The following is a 24,175-nucleotide window of genomic DNA, read 5'->3' as shown; positions in this document are numbered from 1 at the left end:
GACGATTAAAACCACATTTTCCCTCCTAATGAGCAATTAACAGAGGGGAGATAACAGGGAAAGGGCAGCAGGCGAAGAACCTTTTAAATGCATCTTTAGAAGAAAACAATCTTTTCTTTGTCAGATTGTTAACCGTGTGGGAAGATTACACTGCTGTTTAAATGGATTTTGCGAACTCAAGTATCACAAGTTAATCAGTTTGTTGAATAGCCTTCAATTAAATCACTAAATACAAAACAATGAAGGCAAACACACTGCGGGGATCAGAGAGACTTGTAAGTCATACCCCAATGCCCTCTCCTCACCATCAACTGAAATAATGATGTTATAAATATGTAAGAGACAACAAACACTACAAGTATCTTTATCTGCAAAGTCAGAGAACCTTGATGTTTCACTAAGGTTGCAAAGTAACAGTAACACAGCCTGATAGTGAGTAATCCACACCGGGGCTACATCAGTTTCGGCAGTGTCCGAAGAACCTGACTGATTGCCTACTCGATGGAAAGTGACTGAGAAAGGAAAGAGCCCATCTGGTCAGCCACGGAGCGGCGTAATCACAAGGCAATTCGTTGTCACTGAGATCCCTACTTGCAACTACAACTCCTGATAATAGTCTGGCTTCAGGACAGGTACCCAGGTGACTCTTAGCATGAATAATTCGGACTATGGCGCAAATTATATTAAGTTGGATCTGCAGTGCCAGAGAAAAAGGATGGAAGTCTCCAGGAAATATGTTCACAGCCATGCACACACACAGATTGTGCAACGATGTAAAGACGATATCAACAGCATATAGGTACATGCAAGCACACGGAGAGATTTCAATCCCCTTTAGTATTTAAATTTCTGTTCCATCCATGTGTTGAGTGTAACTGAAAATGGCAAGGTGTACTTTCAGGCTAATGCCAAGCGAGCTGACAGTGACAGTCACCTGTATGAAGGTTTTTCTCGACTGGGGATTTCTCGCTGCCTGCCTCATGGATTTGCACTGCAGGAAAATATAATCAGAGCTACTCGCTGTGAGGTGGAACAGAGCGGTGGATCGGGTGCAGGGAGTGATGGAGGGTGAGGCTGGAAAGGGACAACTGGAGGAGTGCAGAACAGAATATTAAAAGGGAGGGGAAGGCGAAAGAAGGATGATAGAGGTTGAGGGGGATAAGAAATAGAGGACAAAGAAAAGGTGGCATGGCAGTAGTGGTGAAAAAGAGTTGGAGGGAAAGAAAAGAGATGGATAGACAATTGCTTGGCAAATGGGAGCGGAGTAGAAATCCAAGTCTGACACAGTCAGGTGGTGGCAGACTCCAGCCGGAGAAGATGGGGTAGGTTTTAAGGGCTTGGCTGTAAGAAATCCCTCTCCGATACACCTCTCACAAAGCAATTTAGGTGAGCCAGAGCGGGCACACATCCCTGCAAATCTATTGATCGGCTGCCAAGAGAAGGATAAGGCATGAGATCCCGGATCCTTTTGAGGCCAATTCTTGAACCTCAGTGGAGCAGCTATGACAAAACTGCACAGACTGAAACAAATATAAGGAGATACCCTGCACCAGGAAGGGTTTTTAATGTGAACATCAGGTCTTCTTGTCAGCCTAAATGACAAGGGGTGCTGCATTAGCAATGAAAATCCCATCGACCTTAAACTGAGACGACATAACTCCCCCTAATTGTCAGAGTCAAGCTCTGGTGGATTTAACCTAGCTTAGCATAAAGACTGAAAGTAGCTAGCCTCTAACTCTGCTCCAGTGTGAGTCAGACAATCATTGTGTTGATTTTCCACAAGGTTTGGCTGCCAAAGTCAAACTAAACTGCACTTCGACCTCAGAGACACTGGCCTCCACAATGAGTCTCCTGTGGGATTCGGTCATGGACAGAAGGTGGAAGTCATGGCTGCCATAATTATACTAAAGGGAAGAATAGTGGAAAGGTTAATTTTGCACATCTCTGAGTAACTCTAACCTCCTACCCTACCAGGACAACCAACTGGGAAGAAATGTCAGAAAAGACAAGCATACCGGGTAATAAAATCAATAGTGTTACTGTGTTGTAGTATGTAGCATCCTAGTTAGCAGCAGTGGCGGCTGGTGAAATTTTTTTTTGGTGGGGCTGGTGTGCCAACAGATTTCCCTGCCTAATCTATCATAAGCATTCAAATGAACAGTCGGAAAATGACTACAGTTCCACAATAATAATTTAATTTCATAGAAAAAGTAACAATTTACAGCTATAATTAGACTTTATGCTATCAAATACTATACAATACAATCAAGGGATAAATTCACAACAAGGGTATGATTTCAGCTGAATCTATACAAATCAATAGTGAGTGAGTGAATGAGTGAGTGAGTGGAGGGGGGGGTGTCTAAGGTGAGTGTGGGTTGAGAAGAGAGAATGAAAGAGAACTTTTCCTATTAAAGTGTAACATATACAAAGAATTTAGAATCAAGTTATTTTCAAAAATTAAACATAAAACAGATGATTTTAATACCCTCTCTAATCAAGACAAAAAACAGCATCAGTGTCATACATTTGTCACAGCCTGTCACAGCATTCTCCACAGCTATATTACAATTACATAATATTACATATTGACAACATATAGCTATATATACACAACTTAAAAGACACAAGAATGTCTCTGGTCCTCTGTGTGTCTGTTCCTCTGCATGTCTTCTCCCAATATTCTCCGTTTCTTTGTGGGTGGCTCCTGAACAGGTTCCCTGTACTCCTCATCCTCAGTCAGATTAGGAACAGCCTCCCTGATCCAATACATAAGTTTTATGAGTAAGTTGTGAAAACTGGTTAGGGATATATTAACCAAACCCAAGGTTGTTATAATTATTTCATCTAAACTTCACAGATAAATTAATAATTTGAATAAGATGACATAAGCATTTAAGGCTACACATAATTTATGCAGAGAATTAACAATTAGGCTAGGCTACATAATAATGCATTTAACATACCTGATAGCCTGCATGCGGTTAATGAATGCCTGGGTGATTCCTGCGATGTAGACAGCATCCATGTTTCAGTTTCAGTTCCAGCTCCTTAACGAGAAGTTTTTCCTCCGTCGTCCGTCTTGCAAAAGGGTAGATTAATAATGATTTAACCGAATTAGGTGGAGGCTGCTCTTGAACTCCGGTTGTCACCGCCATCGTCGTAGCACGTATTTTTTTCCCCGCCGTAGCGTAGGACAGAGTCTGGGAGTCGCACTACGAAAAAAACTATCGCTGGCTCCTCATGTAGTTTTAGCAATCCTAAACCTTCACGCATTTTACGTAGCAGTTGGGGCGAATTTTCTAGCGCCCCATCGGCGTTAACTTTGCCGACGTTGATAGGCCAATTATTCATAATTTCTCCCTAGCAACCATACCGGATTGGCTGTTTGGCTGCAGGTCAGGGGCGCTTTGCTGAGCGCCCCATGAGAGAATGACACACTGTCTGTCAGTGGAAATTCACTGTTTAATGAGTGTCAGTTGGTGGAAATGTTGTTTAAATGATTTAAATTGCATGTAGGCACACACACTATTAAGTAAAATTGACATTGATTTTTTTTTTTTTAAATGTAAAAGATATTTTTTCCCCTAAACAGCTGGTGGGGCGGGGCCCCAGCGCCCCCTATGGGCCAGCCGCCACTGGTTAGCAGCTACATGCTACTACTAGCTTCTACTCCAACCTATTTTCTGTTGCGTGTTTTGGGTTTAAAAGCTCATTAACTAACTATCATGTTGTATCTCATTTGTTTCTAATCTGTACAACAGAAATATATGTGCAGCAATAATTTCTTGTAGCTACTTATGCTAAGCTACACTAATAACTTCCTGGCTCCATGTCTCAGTGGCAAATCAAACCTGAGCTGATTCTATTTCAAACATTAAACTCATGAATACATTTATCATCATTTGTTTGGGCTTAAACCCTACATTCATACAGCTGAAAACAGATCATATAACAGCAGCAAACTGCTCTGTAATATTATTGTGAATAGCACAGCGCCCATTCAAAACGCCTAAGGGCCCCCCAATATTGCTGTTTCCACGCATAACAAAATTAATACTGTTGAGGTGTGAATGAGTATATGCACCAACAATATGAAAGAAAGTAACCGTTGAATCTTTTCTCATTTCAAGTATTACAAGGGCTGCATCTTAAAAACAAAATACATTACAGAGAGCTTTAGAAAACATACTAAAATAAATCAATCATGTTGGGCTCTTAGTTTGTTTATATGGCTTGTTTGAGTGGGTATATTTGCTCAAAGGATTTGCAGTTTTGCACTTATATGATTTGTGCTGGTTTTGAACTGCCTGTGGGAAGCAAGCTAAGAATCTGTCCATTCTTGATCAAAAGTTTTGTTTTTGCTGTCTGCTTTTTTCTTTTTTAAAGCACGACATGTGAAGAAACCTTTCTCTGACTTGCTGTACACCTCTGATCACCGGCTGTGCTCATGCTCATGAACCTTAGCAAAAGTTCAGAAGACTCTCTTTTCATAACAGGCATAGTTGGTGGTAACGCCCTTTAGTTTTACTATTTCCTGGTTGTCAATGTTCCGGAGGAGGGACGGGGTAGTTTGAGTTTCAATTGTCACCTGTCACTCACGGTATCCAATAGCACAATGCCACACTTTCATCGTCAGCCTATTATCTAGTTGCAGTCTTTTTAAGTATACCTCTTTCTCTCTGTGCTCTAGTGTGACATACAGCTGTTACAGTATATGCGCCCCGCCACCTCCTCATCACCGCCCAGACTCCACAGGAGCAACAGTCCCATCTTTTCATATGCCGTCATTTGCATCCGACTCATCTGCCTCATCACCACCGGTGTATAGACTTTATGGTGGAGTTGTTCTGGGATGACTTTGTCTATCTCATTGTACTTATATAATAAACATCATTCTTTTCTCATTCACTTGACGCTCCTGATTCAAATGGCTTTATTATTCTGGAATACAAAAATATTACAAACATAAATATTTTTGGTGAAAACAACTCATGGAAAGACTTGAGGGTTTAATGAACAATATTTTCAATAGCTATTTTATTATTTGGCACATCATTTCCAGTTAGGTTATATGCAATTTCCAACACATCCAATGTTATCATGAGTCAAAGTGTTCACTCACACATTTCTAGATTCAGAAAAATGCTCCTCTGATCATCAGTGGAGAATGGTCACTGTTTCAACACCTCATTCTTTCCTTATCGCTAGACAGCATACATCCAAAGTGTATCAATATTAGACATGTCACGTGTCCAAGGACGCTATGCTTTCTCTGACTAACTATACATCTCTCATCTCCAGCTATTCTCATAACATGCAGTAGCAGAGCCCCGAAGCCCTGACCCACTGCTGCAGAGATGAGCAGCTCACGGATCGTTTGTATATTCAGAGATTATCAATATTAAATGTGTCGTGTGTTCAAGTTGCACCAAATTCAACACTTGCACTTACACTTGTACTAGCACTTGGGTCCTAAACAATATGCCCCCAAGCGTGAAGCTGACTGGATGAACTCTTCTCAAGATATGTGAAGGACATACATACAGACACAGTCCTTCCTTTATAATTAGATGTGACATCAACACATTCTTCATCTAAAAGACATGAAAACAATTATAGTATATCTATATTTTAAATTAAGGTGACTAGTAAATGCCATGGGTGTGGAATGTCTGAACCAACAGGGGCTGCTCACTCTTTCCTCAGATCTCATTAGGAGACCTCGGGGGTAATTAGAGACCAGTGACCTTTTTTTTTTTTAGATGGTCTTAGGCTTTATTGAATTATAATTGACCTGTCCATGGAAGTGGAACCTGTCAACTTGATGTGTATACAATTGGATAAAGCAAATGTTTTCAAGGCAATGTAAAAGTCCTTGCCCTCTATCATTTCTGTCTTTCACTATGTGCCATGATATTCTGCACTATATCTTTCTTTTGTTAAAAGCTTATACTCAAATACATACTTGTAGGAGCAAAAATTGCATTAGTGCTAAAAAAGTAATACAAAGCCAAAAAAAAAAAAGTCTGAATCATATAGTTAATACAGTATATCATCAGGATGAGTCATTTATAACCTCAGCAGGCACCAAAACAGGATGAGGAAGAATCTCTCCAAACTAAAAATCACACCTGCTGTTCTATAACAAAAACATGAACTCCTACCTGCTGATGAGTCAAAAATCCTCAAGCAGATGCAACAAAATGAATGTACAGGAAGAATCACATAATGTAATCAACATGATTCATCATCCTCACAATGAAAGACAATGTAGAATCGTCATTTATTAGACAAACAATTGATTTTAGCTGGAATTCCTTATAAACCCTTATATATGGTTTGTGTCAAATTTGACCCATTTTGACTTTTGGCTGTTGTAAAAGGACCCCAAATGTCTTTTACCCTGAATTTTTAAAAATACATATTTTAAAATGTTATACTTTTGTATAGGTGCTACAAACTTTTGTCCATATTGGCTGTTCTGGGTCAAATTTGACCCGTATTTATTGACATGGCTTTTAGTTAAATGAATAGTTAATAGTTTAAATAGTAGTTATCAGGATTTCTTTTTATGATGTAGCAGTGAAGACTGATGGCTCTAATAGTTATACAATAAACCCCACAGCTCCATAAAGTTCTTGTCATTTTCTCTTTCAATAAAATACATTTAAATCATTATTGCTATGTTATATTTTCATGTCATAGGTGAAATAGGACATTATATTGTGTGATAGTAGCGGTTTTTCTCCAAACATGAGTGGTGTACAACCAAAAAAGATACACTCTCTCTGCTCTCTAAAACATTCATCAAGGTTTAATCAAACATTTATTGATCAATCAGATCAACTATTGTTGCCTTCTAAACAAATCATTGCTTCAAAATTTGGTAAAGACACTTTTTATGAGAAGATTTGACCCAGAACATACTTCGAGGGTATAGAATATGAGCAGTATGTAAGGGTTAAATACTCTACTATTCTATCTAAACTATCTATCCACACTTCTATCTATAAGTATCTAATACTGGACTGCTGGTGAGTGGGGAGGCTGTCTCTCCTAAATATTTTAATGGAATGAGACACCCATGCATGTGGATGAAAAACTTTTAGCATTCCACCAGCAAATGATGTTACATAAGATAAGTGGGATGTTTCATATGGAAACTGATAGAGGTTTAGATGGTGGTGGATAGAAATAAAAGAGCCAGATGACTCTTGTACATGGTGCGTTGCTTCAGGAATTCATGAGAACATGAAGCACCTAAAGAATTATACCTAAATTTGAGTCATTTAGAACTGAAATCCATTAAATCTGGACTGAATTGCAGATGGAAATGATGCTTTTTTTAAGTGCAGAAGGGTCACTTCACTATCTGTCATACAACTGCATTTATTTCTGACCAAATGACACAACTTTTTTCCTCCTTCTTCTTCTTTTTCCAGCTCACAATCTCTTAAGGGATTTCAATTCTTCGTAGCCGCTGCTGTTCAAATGGAGAAGAATTTTACTCACTTGGGCAAATGTATGAAAGCCCGTTTACATCCCTCCAAGGGCAGCGTCGATGTGATTGAGGTCACACATGCCTGCAGGTGCTGGATGACGTGGCTCATGCTAGGGCATTGTGTTGTGGGCGGACTTGGCGGGTTGAACTCCTGCTAAAATATCTGAAACAATCCAACGTCTTTACTTTTTCTTAACATAGATCATCTGGATGCAGTGTAATTACCTGTTCAACTATACTAGATATGTCATATATGCAGTAGATATATCTTTTTACATCCCTGTTTGCGACCCTTTTTTGCAAACCGGAGGGACTTTAATGGTGGTGCAGATTTGTATCAAGCTGCATGGTGCAACTCTAGGGAAATTTAGTTTTTTTTAATAAATTAGTGTTTTTCCTTGAATTGGAAATTGAAAATGCATTTGTGTAATCAGATTTAGAATGTCTAATTGTTTAATGGGTGAAAATGAATTTTAACTGTATTTTACCCATATTTAACAGCACTTACTGTTGTTTACTATAATTATATGATAGCTGAGGGCAAAAGCTCTCTAGAAATATGCATATGAATACAGAAATGGACAAAAAACAACAAATAAAAAGCTAAATCATTGGCAAACAACAGCTGATGGAGTCAGAGATTGTTGTTCTCCTGTATCACAAGTGTTAGTCCTACTGGAAACCACAATTCTTGTCCTGCTGATTCCAGATATCTGTTTATAAAGATGAACAAATCTATACATGAGACTGAAACTAACAGCAAGCAGAACATCATATTTCAAAGGTTTTTTTGGTTCAAAATGAAAAAAGTGACACATACTCTAAAACACCCTGACTGACAGCATTAATTGATACACAGCATGCACGAATACTTTCCAAAAGGGCTTACATAACTTCAATGCCTGGTGAACAAAATATTAACAAATCATCTAGTGATGGATGGATTTGATTATTATATGAACTAATGATGTCAGGGTTGTAGTTAGCTAAGTCTGAGACAGTTTTAAAATTGAGTCAACTACAAACTGATATCTTTCCACAAATCTCTCATGATCCTGCAATGCATGTTTAAAATGAACATGCTTTATTGTAAATGACAGATTTTTGGCCACATGGGTACGGAACTCTACAACAAGATCATCATCACACATTTGATATTATTCTGACACACTACTGGCTTATAAAGTTATTATTTGTATATGTCCTAGCAACCAGTTTGCTGTTTGTACATCTGGCAGACAACAACACAACATCAGCATTCATAATTAATGTAAAAGTACAATATTCCCACTCCTTTAGGCTTTTAGCTGAGAAAAAATCCTTTACTGCTAAAAGCTCCACTATGTTCACCAGCTAGATGCTAACTTTGTAATGCTGGTGTTAATGAGAGCATTAGGACTGAATCATAAATGTGCTGAAGAGATGAGGAGAAATATAGTGTGTGTGATAATTCTGTTGGTTTATCATGCAACCCCTTTCACATGACATACCTTTGAGTCATTGTTACTATTAAAACATTAATTGACTGAAATTTGTAAAAATAAAAAATAAAATAAAATAAAAAAAAGCAGCCTTGCATAATGTAAAAAAAGTTTTTCTTTCTCTGTGTGTATCCTTGAGGCCTCACAGACATGATGAATGGATTTCCTAACTCATAGAACATTTGCAATGCCGGGTTTTCTTTTTCTTTAACATTGTGGCCTCGTTGCTACATTTGCAGGTGCATTACAATAAATTACAATCTGTGGAAAAGCATTAAATCCTCAGAATCACATCACCCTTTCGTGTATGTGTCCTTGTGCTCAAGATACAAACACAACAGAGTCCCACCTGTGCAAATATTGCTCTATAGCATTAGTATGGGTCAAAAACTCCAAAAGGTACCATTGATAAAAGTAAAAGGAAGCTTCTTGTTTGCAGAGAAAAAGCACAGGACTGGAAATATGTTGCATGCATGCACATTAGATTAAAACCATTACTGTATGTTACCTACTCTTAGTAATCCATCTATGTATCTTTTAATGACTCTTTCCAACCTGGCTCACTAATTCATCACTAAAAACAGAAATGCACATTTATTCCAAATATGTATCCTCTTTACGTGTGGGCAGATACACAGCATTAGGTAATTTGATTGCGTAGTACCACAAACTCAAATTTAATTTACACAAGGAGCGGGCAAAGTGATATGACATCCTCAAGGACAAACTGTGAGTCATCAATAAATTAGATAAGGGGCAGACCCTTACAATCTTGCTTTGGTATCTTTGCACATTCTTCCACAAAGCACACACAAACACAGGATATGTTATCGGGGCTGGTGACTGAAACTGTACACAAAGAAGAAGGGAGCACATGACAAATTCAAACATATCTGCAGTGAATCTTTAATAAAACAAGCAAAAAACCCTCAACCCTCAACTAAAAACAACTTACAGTGAAACAAGAAGAAATTACACAAATTAAAAACCTATGGCTAGACTGTTAATTGTGGCCAATTTGTATAATGTGAATTCCTGGATATCAAATGCAATTTTCTATAGTGGTTCCAATTGTTGTTAAGGTGTCCTGAAGTAGCACATATGGTTAAGCTACGTTTAAGTAAAAAGAAAAAAAAGGTATAAATGCAGTTGGAAGAACAATTGTCATACAGTCATATCTTTGTGTGTTTGATTTAAAAGAGAACATGTTTTAATCTTAACTATAACTATCCTAATTATCTAGTTCCTTTCATCTGTTTCTCTCTGTAGCCTATGTTTACGTAGTATTAGCATGCTAGGCTAACAGTCCGTCAGCTTTGTGACTTTATATCCGGGCCATGACATCTTTAAAGAGCACACGAACGCTTTAAACACATCTGTCACATGCCCAGTACGCTGCTGTTAAACCAGAAACACCTACACCTTATATGCTAACGTTACTAGCCATGCTAACTAGCTGCTAGCCTCTGTGCAGGCTGATAAATGCATCCATCATGTCTCTTTGTTGGCTATCTGTGAGTTGGTGTTCCTGGTAGTGTTGTAGCTTCCGTGTGAGACATTTCGGTCGGTAAATGTGTCTTTTTAGGACTTATTCCAGGACTGCGCTATAATCTGAGGCCTCACCAAAATGCCACCCACTCTCTCCCACTATGACCAGGCAACCATTTTACCTTGTCAGCCTAACTTAACTGGAAACTACCACCTGCTCAGGTAAGCAAACGCTAACTTTAACAAATAAAAGCATTGAAATAACCCACACAAATAACACACACACACACACACACACACACACACACAGCATTATCAGATGGGAAGAAAGTAGGCTTTTAACAGCAGCAAATCTTCACATTTGAGAAGCTGGAGTCAAAATGTCTTTGTATCAGGATTTAAATGATTGTGAGATGGTTTTCCGGCAATTAACTGACTGATTGAACGATAAATCATTTCACCGCAAAGAAGAAAAACACATCTGATGTGCATAGTTATCAAATAATCCATCAATGTTTCACATGTTTTAGGCACTTTAATGGGCTTTAATGGTGAAAGCTGCAGGCTTTATTATCTCTTTTCTTCCTTCGCCTTGATAAACAGGGCCACCTCTTCTCTTCTATAAATTGACTGGACTAAAATAGATCAGGAAAGTCTCACATGTTTAAAAAAACATATATAGTCCTAGCTTCTGAGTATAAAATTGAGCCACAATTTACAGAGGTGAAAATTACCACTATACATACCACTGGCAGCTGTATACCACTATACAGCTGCCAGTGATGACAATTAGTGAGTGTCCAAAATTCTCAATTTACAGCTCACTATTGACTTAAATATTAAAGTATATTAAATAGTGAGTAGTGAATGAGGGACTCACACAGCCTAAAAATGATAGACAGCGTCACCTCTTTACCAAAGTTTTATCTTGTAATTTGATTTTATTCATGCTTCTTCTGTCTTTTAATCTCTTTTTAACGTAGTTTAAACTTTATCTCTTTTATTTCATTTTACTTTTCATTTGTCATTTTAATCTTTTAACCTAGTGTTTGACTTTTCTTTTAAATAAACTTTTTCTCTTATTCACTCTTGTTTTTATTTATTTATTTATTTATTTCCCCTCGTGTATCTTACTTTATTTAAATGTTCTAAACATTTTTATCATCCATATTTTTCATTATTTCTCAACTTTTTTCTTTTGAAATTGTTCTTTATTTTTGTTCTCTCATCATTTTTATTCTTTTTCTTCATGTTGTCACTTGTTATGTATTATCAGCTTGTCAATCATCTGTGAAGCACTTTGAACTACTTATGCTTTCTTTTTTTCCCACATAGAAAATTGATCAGGACTCAATTAGACAATCTATAAAGAAGTGGACCATTAGGCAGAATAGGTTTTGACCAGACTGTATAATATGTATTTTTGCTGTGGACATGTACTACTGCATTTACACAATCAGCAGCCTACAGTCATTTACAGCCTTACATGTAGCTCTGATTATGGGTGTATGATTTGATTAACTCATTTACATGAGAGGTGGAAAAGCGACGTTTGATTGATTGAGTGGGTCAATCTCCTCTCCCTGCTATACCGTTAATTACTTCCTTCCTGTCATAAACTGTGGTCACATTACTGCCGTGGCATTTGCTCCCATGTAACTTTCCTACCAAATTATCCAACAGCTGACACTCATAAAAACAGCTCGGGCTGTCTAAATATCAGCTGACTCAAGGGTTAAGAGTTTGTGGTGCAGCTTATGGAAACATCTGTGAAAAAGTGCATTCAGATGTACAAATAAATAACACTCTAAGTTGTACAATATAATCTTCCTCCTTCTACGTGTAATGGTCTGAGAGTGACACAGCAGGCTCTTTAACCTGTCAGTCATTTCAACTTCTATTTCAGTTGATGTGTTTGAGCTACACTTGATTGGCAGATACTAACCGGGGGGGCGGGGGGGGGGGGGGGGGTTGTTTTTCTCTAGGTCTGTTAGGTGAGCTGGAGCAGTACTCAGACTGAGAACAGCCCTGTCTTAAAAAATGTGAGTGGTTTTAAGTTCTGGTGAGACATTGAGATACGATCCAGATAGACTGGTTTGAATGATGATAAGTCCATGAATTTAAAGATTTATCAGATGCCAAAACTCTGTATATTTATCTAGTATACAGTATGTAGTTAATGCTGGAGAGGCTATATTTTTTAAAAGGTCTACTTGTTATTGGATGGGATGTGTTAAAGTTGTCACAACATCCTAGGTTTAAAAGTAATTGTGCGTCTGTTCGGGCCAATAAGGTCATATGGTAGTATTTCACAAGGAAATGCAAAATGACAGTGTTTTACTGTATATCACTGTATTAAAGCACTCCTCTGTGTTGCCCTCCCCCTCTGTGCCAACCCAGCGGTCTCACTGGAAGGAAGAAGGGGGAAGCACTTTTTCACTTTTCGCTAATGTTGCTCTGAACAGAACAATTAGTTTGTGAGTAAGTGAGAGTCTCACAGCACAGTTTTTTCATTTTCTGCACATGAAATGATCCAGTATCATATCAGCCTTTACTAAATGAGCAATAATTCACAAAAAGCTGGCAATAAAATGATTTTACCATTCAGATCACAGAGTAAAAATATTTCAAAAAACAGTTTATTAATAATAATAATATTATTATTAATTATTATTATAGTACTGTGCATATGAGTACAGTGGATCTATATACTTATTAGCAGAATGATTAATATGAAACTAAACATTTCTGCTGAAGGGAAACAAGACGACTGGTAAAGGTTCTTATGTGCATATTTCATTTGACCCATTTTGACATTTGACAGCTATAAAAACACCTCAAACATATCTTTCTATGAAATGTCATTTTCCTGAAGTAGCCCAAAATGGACTTTTGTATAGGTGCTACAAATGTTTGTCAATTAAGCCATGCCAATTAAGCATTGACATGGCTTTTAGTTAAATGAATAGTTAATAGTTTAAATAGTAGTTATGAGGATTTCTTTTTATGATGTAGCAGTGAAGACTGATGGCTCTAATAGTTATACAATAAACCCCACAGCTCCATAAAGTTCTTGTCATTTTCAGTTTCAATAAATACATTTAAATCATTATTGCTATTGTTATATTTTCATGTCGAAGGTAAAATAGGACATTATATTGTGTGATAGTAGCTGTTTTTTCTCCAAAAATGTGGTGTAAAACCTAAAAAGATCAGAATTTGGTATAGGCACTTTTTATGAGGGGATTTTAAGGTCAAAACTGACTGGGAACATACTGTGAGAGTGTACAATATGAACAGTATGTAAGGCCTCAATTGCAATAAACAGGCCCAAGAGAGGTGTAGAATATTCCTTTTCCCAAACCAATCAAAGGTGAAATGTAAATGTGAAATGGAAAGTTGTCTCACTGCGTTCTTAACGTAGCTTAAATGTGCAGTGGCGTTTCCTCACTTGTAGATGTAGCGCTTCCAAGCAGAGCAACTGGTCGCCGGAGGAGAGCTTGTTTCTAATTCAAACTCTAAAAAATTCAAATATTATGGCACGTTTAGATGAAAGATAAACAAGAAATACTGAACTGTTCAAAAAAGTCCATGAAAAACTGAACAAAGCCAGGATAGACCATGACCTTTGGTCAATCACGTGATGTTTACATCAATCTGCACATGTCACACAGCTGCAAAACACCTGTTCTGGTTAAATGTGGTGATGCATGTAAACAGCAGATCAGAAGTCACAAGTAAACAGTTGTCCTGAAATCTTCAATCAGAATGAAAATAGTCTCCATGTAAACCTGGCTATTGTCAAGTGTTGCAAATTTAGCTGCCGATCAAATCCCTCATATAATTTTGTAAGTTTTTCTCTTTCTCTATACTTATTTTGTTCTCCTGGGTTTTTATCTACATGGATTTCAACCAGCAGGAAAGAAAACAACAATTTCAGTGTACAGTCAAACTCAGTCTGTGTGAAAACATAAGCTATGTATCTTGAATCTCTGCCTCTCTTCTCAGCTGTGCTGTCTGTGTCTTAAGCAACAACAGGTATTAGCGTCTCTCCTGATTACATCTCTCAGCTGTACAGAGCACATCTCACCACATCTGCTTATCTTAAAGGAAGGGCTTCATGCACCACTTCTCATCGTCTATAGCCTACTGGTTGGAACCCAGCAGCTCCTCAAGCTGCCCTCACATCTGTGACCCGTCGTGGACATTATCACCTGAGCTCCAGGACCCGTCTGGGTAAGGAGTTAGACAGCTGTGCTCTCCAGCTGTGATTTGCGTACCTCATTTAAAGTCGGACTGTCTGGTCGACTTGGGGTAACATCTGCCTGAGAAAGATGTGTCTCAAAACTACCACGGTGCCAGAGACAGGAGGGAAAAGGGGGGGGGGGGGGGATACACACCTAAAAGTGGTAGCAGAGCAGTTTTGATTGTCAGGTGCAGTGAAGGTACACTCCATGTCATTTTCTCTATATGACCCTTTGACATCTTTGCACCCAATCTCATCATGTCATCACGTTGCCAACTAAAACACTCAAGGCATTTCTCACTTGCCTTGTGAGCCAAAAAGACTTTTAACCAATCTGTGTTATTTTCTTTTTTCTCCTGATTTCAAACTGTGTCAGGATTTTAAATGTTGTGGCTAAGTTTTGCACAATGTACGTTTTTTTCTCCTTAGCAACACAAGCAGCAAAAGGTTCTGAACACCAAGAACTGTATTTCCTAGAAACCACAACGCAAGACTAAAAATTAAGTATTTAAGGGATCTTACACTGTTCACATCTGTAGCTTCGGAGACTTGCATGACAGAATACTCAATTCTTTATTAAAACAGCTCCACAGTTTCATTCTCATGCCAGAATAATGTTTCATTGTCTTCTGTCCTTCGTCACGTAATTCCCTATTACCATCCATGCCAAAGTTTAGTAAAACTCACACCTTGACCTTTCTTTAACTTTGACTTTTCAGCTCCTTTCTTAGTTCCATCCTTTGGTTTTTACCCTCCCCTTCTCCTCCCTTCATGCCTGTGTTTTTATCAGCACTGTTGTCACCCATTGAAAGCTCTGACCTTCTGTGTTATTTACCAATGCAAGAGACAGAGACACCATTCATTACATCTTACTTCTCTCTCTCTCTCTCTCTCTCTCTCTCTCTTTCTCTCTCTCTCTCTCTCTCTCTCTCTCTCTCTCTCTCTCTCTCTCTCTCTCTCTCTCTCTCTCTCTCTCTCTCTCTCTCTTTTTGCCTTAAGAAGGAACCACTGATGCAAATGTAAAAAAACATGCAGAAATATATGATGCAACAGAAAATAACTCCCTATTTTCTACACTGCCAGAGCTGATATTAATCCCCATATCCAAACTGACATTAAAACACTAAAGACTTCATACATACCCGGATCTGACTTGGAGAATGTATCCACATCCAGTAGATTCCTGTGGAAAGAGCAGAAGCGCAGGTAAAATGGATCCTTTCAGCCATTGCCGCAGTGTTTTAAGATAATGTATTCATTCATTAACATTTCCAAAATTCTTTTTTTCCCCCTGTTTTGTCCTTCACTGTAGTGTAAAAGCACTTTGAGTGGTGGGAAGACTGGAGAGGTGCTGTACAAATGCAGTTCATTTACCATTTATCATTTACTCTCTGGAGCATAAAATCTCAGCTAAGCCCTGAAGTTGGGTCACGCTCTCTAAATGATTACCATCACAATCAATGCTGCTGATACTTTACAAATAAAACACTGTACACTTATTGTTTATTTCTTATGAACATTCATGGTTATTTAGTTGTTAGGGGTCACTTTTGAATGTAGAGGTGGCACATCTCCCCAAATTTGATTATAAGAATTGAATAGATTATTTCAGATGATTCCTATGTAAATAGGCAACATCATTATTATTAAGACTTTTACATTAATTCCATCAAAACGAAATGCTGAATCAAAATTCTGATATACAGTATATGTCGGTTGCCAAATTTCATACCGACAGAAGTCTGGAAACTCTAAATAGGCCTGTCATGAAACGTTTTAAGACGATATATTGTCTTAGAAATAATCGTGATAAACGATATTATTGTCATTTGAAGATCATAGCCAATGTGACATGAATAGCCTCTTAGCTGTTAATGTGAAGTGTGACAATATTTGAGGTAAAATAAAAAAAAGTTCAAGGTCATGTTATACAATAAGTCCATATATAGACATGATGATTATGATAATTATCTTATTTTACAGTCTTAGTGTGTAACAGGCCTTATGAATAAGGTTTGTGTTTTAATTTGAAAATACTATTTGAATGGAAAAGGGTGGAACCCACAGAGTGAAGGGTGCACCTTGGTCGACGGGTGTCCATTCAAACCACTTACCAAAATGTGGGTGGTGTAATGAGTACAATTTTGAACATACATTGCCCACACTTGGTTTCTGAGATCCAGAAACTAGATTAAATTTGGTTTGATATTTTGGGAAGAAAAGAGCTTTCTTTGCAAAAGTTAGATTGTTATCACTGTCATGCTGTGAGTGGTATCAATCTTCTCATCTAGCACTCAGCAAGACACGGCGTAATCTCAAAATCAAACTATTCCTTAAACAGCAGGATAAGGTGGATCTCATCATGTCACCAACTCTCTGACAAGAACCTCATAATTCAAGACAAAAAATACAGCAAAATTATACATTTGTTTATTATTATTATACATCTTTCTTCAGCTTCATCTGAGCTCACTCTGCTCCAGGTCTGAGCGGTCTGAACTCGAATGTCTGGCCACCTTAAGTCTGGCTGATCTCACGGGGAGGGTGGGTGTAGTGGGGGGGCGCTTGCATTATTCAGGACTTGAAAAAGACAGTTAGCGCACAGCCAGGCAGGTATAGTCTGACAGTGTGAAAAACCTTGACTGAGTTTTACAGCACAGCCAGTCAGTCAGTCTGTTGGTAAGCAGAGCAGTCAACCATTTATCTGAGGCAGCCTGCCAACAGCAGCAAACACAGACAGCATGGAATAAATCACAACGGGAAAATACAGGTACAATATAACAACGCTGCTTTGTTTCAAATGATTGATTTCATTTTTAAAAAACTAAAAAACAGCACAAAAACACAAATCATGCATTTCAAAGGATTCATCTTATATTTAACATCAGTATTTCTACATTTTTGTCTTAAACATTTATGACACTGCATCATTTATTGAAGCAGCTACAGCAGAATCTGATGTTTTACACTCAAACGCTTGACTTCAACCAATCTCCATTAATCAGCTGTTCATGTCTCTGAACGTCTACTGGGTCATCGGCCAGACTCCATGAAGAAATCATGAGACTTCTTTTTTCTTTTTTTTTTTAAATCACTTTGATGCATATTAGAGGCGTCAGATGGGATTAACCATTTACCTTCAAGCAAAGGGCATCACAAACTAAAAGGTCATGTATGGAGGATAAAGCTGGTAAACACACTGAGGGTCTGAAACCTAAACCACCTGTTTATAGATAGATAGATAGATGGATAGATAGATAGATAGATAGATAGATAGATAGATAGATAGATAATCTCACAAAAATAGGGGTGCACATTAGGGGTTAACCTCAGTAGAGGGTATGGGGTGTTACATCACAAGAAATAATAAAAAAAATACTCTCTTGACAACATTAAAATTCACCACACACGTCTAATTAACTTGTATCACTTTGAAGCTGCTTGCATATTAAATATGAATTTTAGATGAACCACATCTGTGTATGTAGGAGAGTTTGACCTTACCTGCATGATACGGTAACTTCTATTTTAGTTGCAGGGACTCTGGTGTTGAGAGGGTCGAATTCCCCTATTGATGCCATCATCTCGACTCCAGACGCTAATGGGCATCCATACACAGAAAGAAAGGATGAAAGGAAGAAGAAGAAAAGAAAAAAAAGAAGGTGTGATCAGTCACTGTGGGATCGTGATCGCAGTAAATCCATTGTCGAGATCTTTTCCCTTCTTCTAGTTAGGTTTGCGCTTGTTGGAGCAGCGGAGGAGAGAGAGAGAGAGAGATTAAGAAAGAGAGAAAGGGAGAGAGAGAGTGAGAGAGAGGGAGGGAAAGTTGTGGGGCGAGATTTAAAGTTCATTCATCCTTCATGCGTTCACCGTGCGCTCCCGGTGTGTCTGTCAGGTGCAGAGTAGGAGGAGGAGGAGGAGGAAGAGGAGGAGAGCGCAGCCAACCGGGGGTAACAACACGGTGCGCCTTTCTCTCTCTTTCCCTCTCTCTCTCCCTCTCCCTCTGTTACTCATCCACTCACTACTCCTTAAAGCCACTGTTAATTAATTAATCAATCAATCAATCAATCAATCAATCACCTTTTTAGGCTTAAAATGAGCAAATGATAGGAATTTATAACTAAACTTAACCAATCAGCATGTATATAGCACTCCATCACTGTGCTCATACATTCCCTCTCCTCCTTCTGTCTCTATGAGGTGCAATTAGTCCTTTTATGTCTAAATTACATAATGAACTTAGAGCATCTTCTGATATCTTGTACCAATAGATACGCACATCATTTCTTTTGTTCTTTTAACATCACATCAGCTAAATATAGAATAGTTTCTGCACCATGGAACAAGAAACTGGTTTGTCATTTGTTACTGTCACTTATTCCAGTTAATTATACTGTATTCCAAAATGTCACTGAAGCTAAGACGAGTATGTGTAATGCATCGTGAATAATAAATTGTGCAGAGTTAAGCCAAGCCAGCGTTTAGATGAAGCTGGTTCATGAGTGACACTGACAGAAATGAAGAGAGAATTGCATCAGAAAAGTGAACTTGGTGTTGAGATAAAGTGGACATATTGCATATTGGGTATGAGTGTGAACGTGTATGTGGTCATGGGTATGGGTGAGATGTGTTTGGGCTTGTGCGTGTGTGTACATTGGACTGCTCAAACAGAGCTTCATTGTATACTTGCAATGATAAAGATTATCTATCTATCTAAACTGTTGTTGTTGTGGTGTGACCAGGCCTTTAATGTTAAGAAAAACTCCTAATGACAAATTCATGAACAATTTAAACATTTAAATGTGCTGTCAAATCTTTATTCAAACTTCAAGACTCATTGAGATGCCTTCATTTACAATGATGTCTGACACATTTGACAAACAGCACTTTTTAATGTACATGACAATAATGCAATATTAGTATTTCAGGTATACTACTACTTCAGTTCAACTGTGCAATATGTGTATATATGTATATATATATATATATATATATCATACTCAGGTATATTATCACTCAACACCAATATTACTGTTGCACATCCTGTAATGTTACTATGACTATTGTTTTTTACTATATTTAGGACACGAGCACCAAGTAGTGCAAAGGCTCTATTCCATCTGAAGGAAAACTTCATGAAAATTTGCACACATGTCAGACCTGGTGAAAAATATCATATTTTATGGGTCACAGAAATAGGCACAGCAGAATTTGGTATGCATATGTATCATGACCAGACGGACAGAAAAGTCTCTTGGAGGCAAAAGGATCTTGCCTCCATTATACCTGACGGGTGTGGCATTGCAGTGAATATTCAAAGTTTCGGGACGGGGGAGCGAGCCCGATCATTGCTGCTTGCAGCTTTCATTTTCATTACTATTGTGTTTTTATTGCTTTTGTACTTACTTATTATTATTTATTGTTCTTTATTCTTTTTTATTTGATTCTCTGCTATTTTTACTATCCACTTTGCTGCTGCAGTAATGTAAATTTCCCATCATGGAACTAATAAAGGAATATCTTATTTTATCTTCTCTTATCTGATGTCAAGTTACAAACATGTCAAAAAATAAAAGTAGGTGTAGGATGTTGCACGATTTCTACTTAGTAATAAGGGTAAAGTCACAATGTAAAGAAACTGAGGCCCCCCGAACAGTTTAATCTGCCTATGCTAATGAGTCATGGGACACCAATGCTTATGTATAAATAAATCCAATAAAAGCCTGTCAGAGACTAATCACCTGTGGAGTCCCTGAACAGAAAACACCACCCCATCCATCCCAATATGCGTTCCCTCTTTAACATTCAAACATTCAATCCACGACAGCACGGTTACATCATACATAACGCATAAACATCTTCACTGGAGGAGGTAATCAAACAGTTGGGCTCGCTCGCACACTCCTGGTCAATTATCTTACAGTAAGAAAAGAAACAACCTGTCATCTTCTAATGAGACATCTGCGCTTCTAAATCTGGAAGGGCTACTCAGTAATTTTCCATTAATCAGCTCTCCTGTAAAGCATCATGACACACACTCCCACTGCGACCCGCTCCGACGAGTAGGAATCGCATCATTATGAGCCTCTGCAAAAAATAGCTGGGTTTCAAAAGGAGATTTTTGGGGTGTATTTTTGGAAAAGAAAGACACAGAGGTCTTTATGAGAAGAAATGAAAGAAAGGAAGGATGTGTAAATACAGTTTATGGTAAGACAAGGAGGAGATATTTGAAAGATGTCAGAGATTAAAGGTGATAGAAGGGCAGCTTGATCTCCTGTAGAACATACAGGACAGGGTGAATCATTAATGTGTCTATAATAGACTCATCTCTGGATTGGTTGAGGGGAAATGGGCAGTGAGTGTGACTGTATCCCTTCTCCCATCGCCTTGTCACACACCAATAATGACAAACAGATGTTATTCCTGTGTGTGTGTGTGTGTGTGTGTGTGTGTGTGTGTATGTGTGCAGATTTCACTCAATTTTGCAGCTGATCAGGCAGAAATTTAAATTTTTCATGGTCTGGAGAAAACAGCATTGAGAGAAATGGCGAGTGAGACTGAAATGGAGGAGAGAAAGGGAGGCAGATGAAGAAAAATGTGTGTGTGTGTGACAGAGAGAGAGAGAAGGAGAGAGAGAGAAGAGAAATAAAAAGTGGAGAGAACAGGGTGGAGAAGAGAAAGTGGAGTTATTTACCCATTTTCCACTCTCTCGGTTTTGGATGATCTATGAGAGGACGTGTGATCCGATGATAAAGTGGACAGCGGCTGGGAGAGTGTGTGTGTGTGTGTGTGTGTGTGTGTGAGCATGTTGGTGGTTTGGCAGCTAATTATCCACTGAGGAGAAATCTTGTTTAGTTTCCATTTCAATGTGCAGCACGAAGCAGGTGTCAGACAAACAATGAAGGCCTCCAGCAATAATGCAAAAACAAAAAAACTTTTCCTCCCTCACCTTCAGTTGATGATGTTCTTTAGCATTTTTACCTTCTCTATTTTCTATTGCTTATTACATCTGCTGCCACATCTGAGGTCACTGTGCTCTGAAGCATCACAAGAGGGAATAAAGTGAGTCAGGGCAAAAAATAAAAAAAAACATTCTGGTTATATTAATGTATCTAGTAAGAACAAGAAATATTAAAAAAGAGAAGAAAACCACCATAAAGCAGCTGATAATGTTCAACTTTAGTTTTCCTTTTCTTCATCAAATGAGTTTATCTAGTGCTATAGTGAATAAACTTAGATCCCCTCCAGACATGTATTAAGACATATAGACATAATCTGTTGGAACAATAATGTGTATCTGATATGGTTTTCCACCCAAAAAAAAACAAAAACTGGGGGAATAAAGTTTCCAAGTGATTGCACTGCTGCAACGTAAAGCATAAATTCACACATTTATAATGAAAATAATGTTAAAAAGATATCAAAGTAATGCCAAAAGTTATTATCTTATATATTTATACAGTATAAATATATGTAATGTGCACACATGCACATATAGAGTATATTCACACAGGTACTGATATACATATACACACTGGTACAATTCATTAAAATAAAAGAACAACAGACTGATGCATCATGCACATTAATCATGATGTTGTATCATTTTTAAGTGTAACTCTTATTATTATTTTCTTCATGTTGTATGATCTATGTTATTATATGATACTGTAGCACTTTGACTTTTACATGAATGAAAAGTGTGGTACAATTTAAATATATTCTTTTTGTATTCTTCTTTTATTATCTCTATTATCATTATTATGATTACATCAAGCAAATGTTTTGTATTTGTGTATTATATTGCTTTTTAACATTCATAACCTTACTAAAATGAATCTGTTACTTTGTCCCTCAATATGAATCAATCAATCTTTATTAAGCACTTTTCACATAGACTGTACTCTTTCATTTCATTTAAAGAGACCCAACATTTACCAATGATCAGTCCTTGGTAAAAGCAGCTATAGGAAAAACTCTCCTTTAATGGGGACAAACCTCAAGTAGAACTGGACTCTAGGTGGGCCACCATGGGACTGGATGGGTTGTGGGAGAGAGACAGAGACACAGAGAGAGAGAGGGACAGAGACACACACACACAGAGACACAGAGACACAGAGAGAGAAAGAGAGAGAGAGAGAGAGAGAGAGAGAGAGAGAGAGAGAGAGAGAGAGAGAGAGAGAGAGAGAGAGAGAGAGACAGAGAGAGAGAGAGAGAGAGAGAGAGAGAGAGAGAGAGAGAGAGAGAGACACAGAGAGAGAGAGAGAGAGAGGAGAGAGAGAGAGAGAGAGAGAGAGAGAGAGAGACAGACAGAGACACAGAGAGAGAGAGAGAAAGACACAGAGACACAGAGAGAGAGAGAGAGAGAGAGAGACAGAGAGACAGAGAGAGAGAGAGAGAGAGAGAGACAGAGAGAGAGAGAGAGAATTATATTATTTTAATAATGTGATATGTCAGATGATTCAGTTCTAATGTCAGTGATGGTAAGCACCACTTTACTTGTGCATTTCCATGTGATGTTACTTTATACTTCCACTTTACTACATTTCAGAGTATAATAAAATATTATACTTTCTACTCCACTACATTTATTTGACAGCTTTAGTTACTCTTCAGATTGAGACCTCACTCATTATACTTCTGTACTTTTACTGTAATACTGCATACTACATCACTCATTATACTTCTGTACTTTTACTGTAATACTGCATACTACATCACTCATAATACTTTTTATGCAGGACTTTTACTTGAAATGTAGTATTGTGACATTGCTGTATTGGTAACTTTACTTAAATAGAGGATCTGAATAACTGTTCCAAAACTAATGTCCATAGTTTCATTGGTAAGGTACTCAGGTCTTGTGGTACAGTATATATACATTCATGGCTTTCTTCATCTTCATATGCAATAGATAACGTGTGAAACAATAATTACACAGTACAGAATATAATGTAATGCATTTTGACTTAACAGATCCAGCTTTATACAGTAATGATGATGAACGCTCAGCAACTTTTCCAGTACTTGCAGCCAATTTCATGGATGTTTTCCAGATTCACTTCAGTGTTTTCTACAGACCTGCTTCCAGGGCTGCTGTACAACAACATCTCGTTTCAGCTTCATTCACAATCGACAATTCTCTCTGATTAGGATGTGATAAGCCTGTCGGAGTGTGCTAAATTAGAGGCTTCACGGTTTTAAAAGTACATATCTCCCCACAAATACACACAAGGACATGCTGATTATAGCCGGGCGAACGCGAGGCGAGCACAAGTAATGTATGACTGTGTGACTCTAGTTTAGGGAAGTGATGCAGGTAGCTGTGAAAATTAACAAAAAGCGTAGTTGAGTGCAGTTATCATGACACGAACTTGCAAATGAGCCATGTGATGTTTCCTTTTTATTCATTTTTTTTCCCTGAAAGAGCAGACGAATGAATCAGCCTCTGCTTTG

At 37.9% G+C, this 24,175-nt stretch overlaps 1 protein-coding gene across 1 annotated transcript in view; it reads right to left on the bottom strand.

Annotated features, from left to right (window-relative positions):
* cpne9 (copine family member IX) overlaps nt 1-18,303 on the bottom strand; it is an 87,714-nt gene extending 69,411 nt beyond the window's left edge. Inside the window, exons 1-2 of the mRNA XM_053316946.1 lie at nt 18,224-18,303; nt 15,862-15,902 (exon numbers count right to left, since the gene is read on the bottom strand). Coding sequence (XP_053172921.1) covers nt 15,862-15,902; nt 18,224-18,303 — 121 coding nt within the window. The remainder of the gene's footprint in view (nt 1-15,861; nt 15,903-18,223) is intronic.
* Nucleotides 18,304-24,175: the final 5,872 nt, after the last annotated feature.

Source organism: Scomber japonicus, chromosome 4 (genome assembly GCF_027409825.1).
Source record: "Scomber japonicus isolate fScoJap1 chromosome 4, fScoJap1.pri, whole genome shotgun sequence".
NCBI classification, from domain to species: domain Eukaryota; kingdom Metazoa; phylum Chordata; class Actinopteri; order Scombriformes; family Scombridae; genus Scomber; species Scomber japonicus.
Note: the sequence above shows the minus strand (reverse complement) of the source record. Positions and strands in the feature narration are given on the sequence as shown.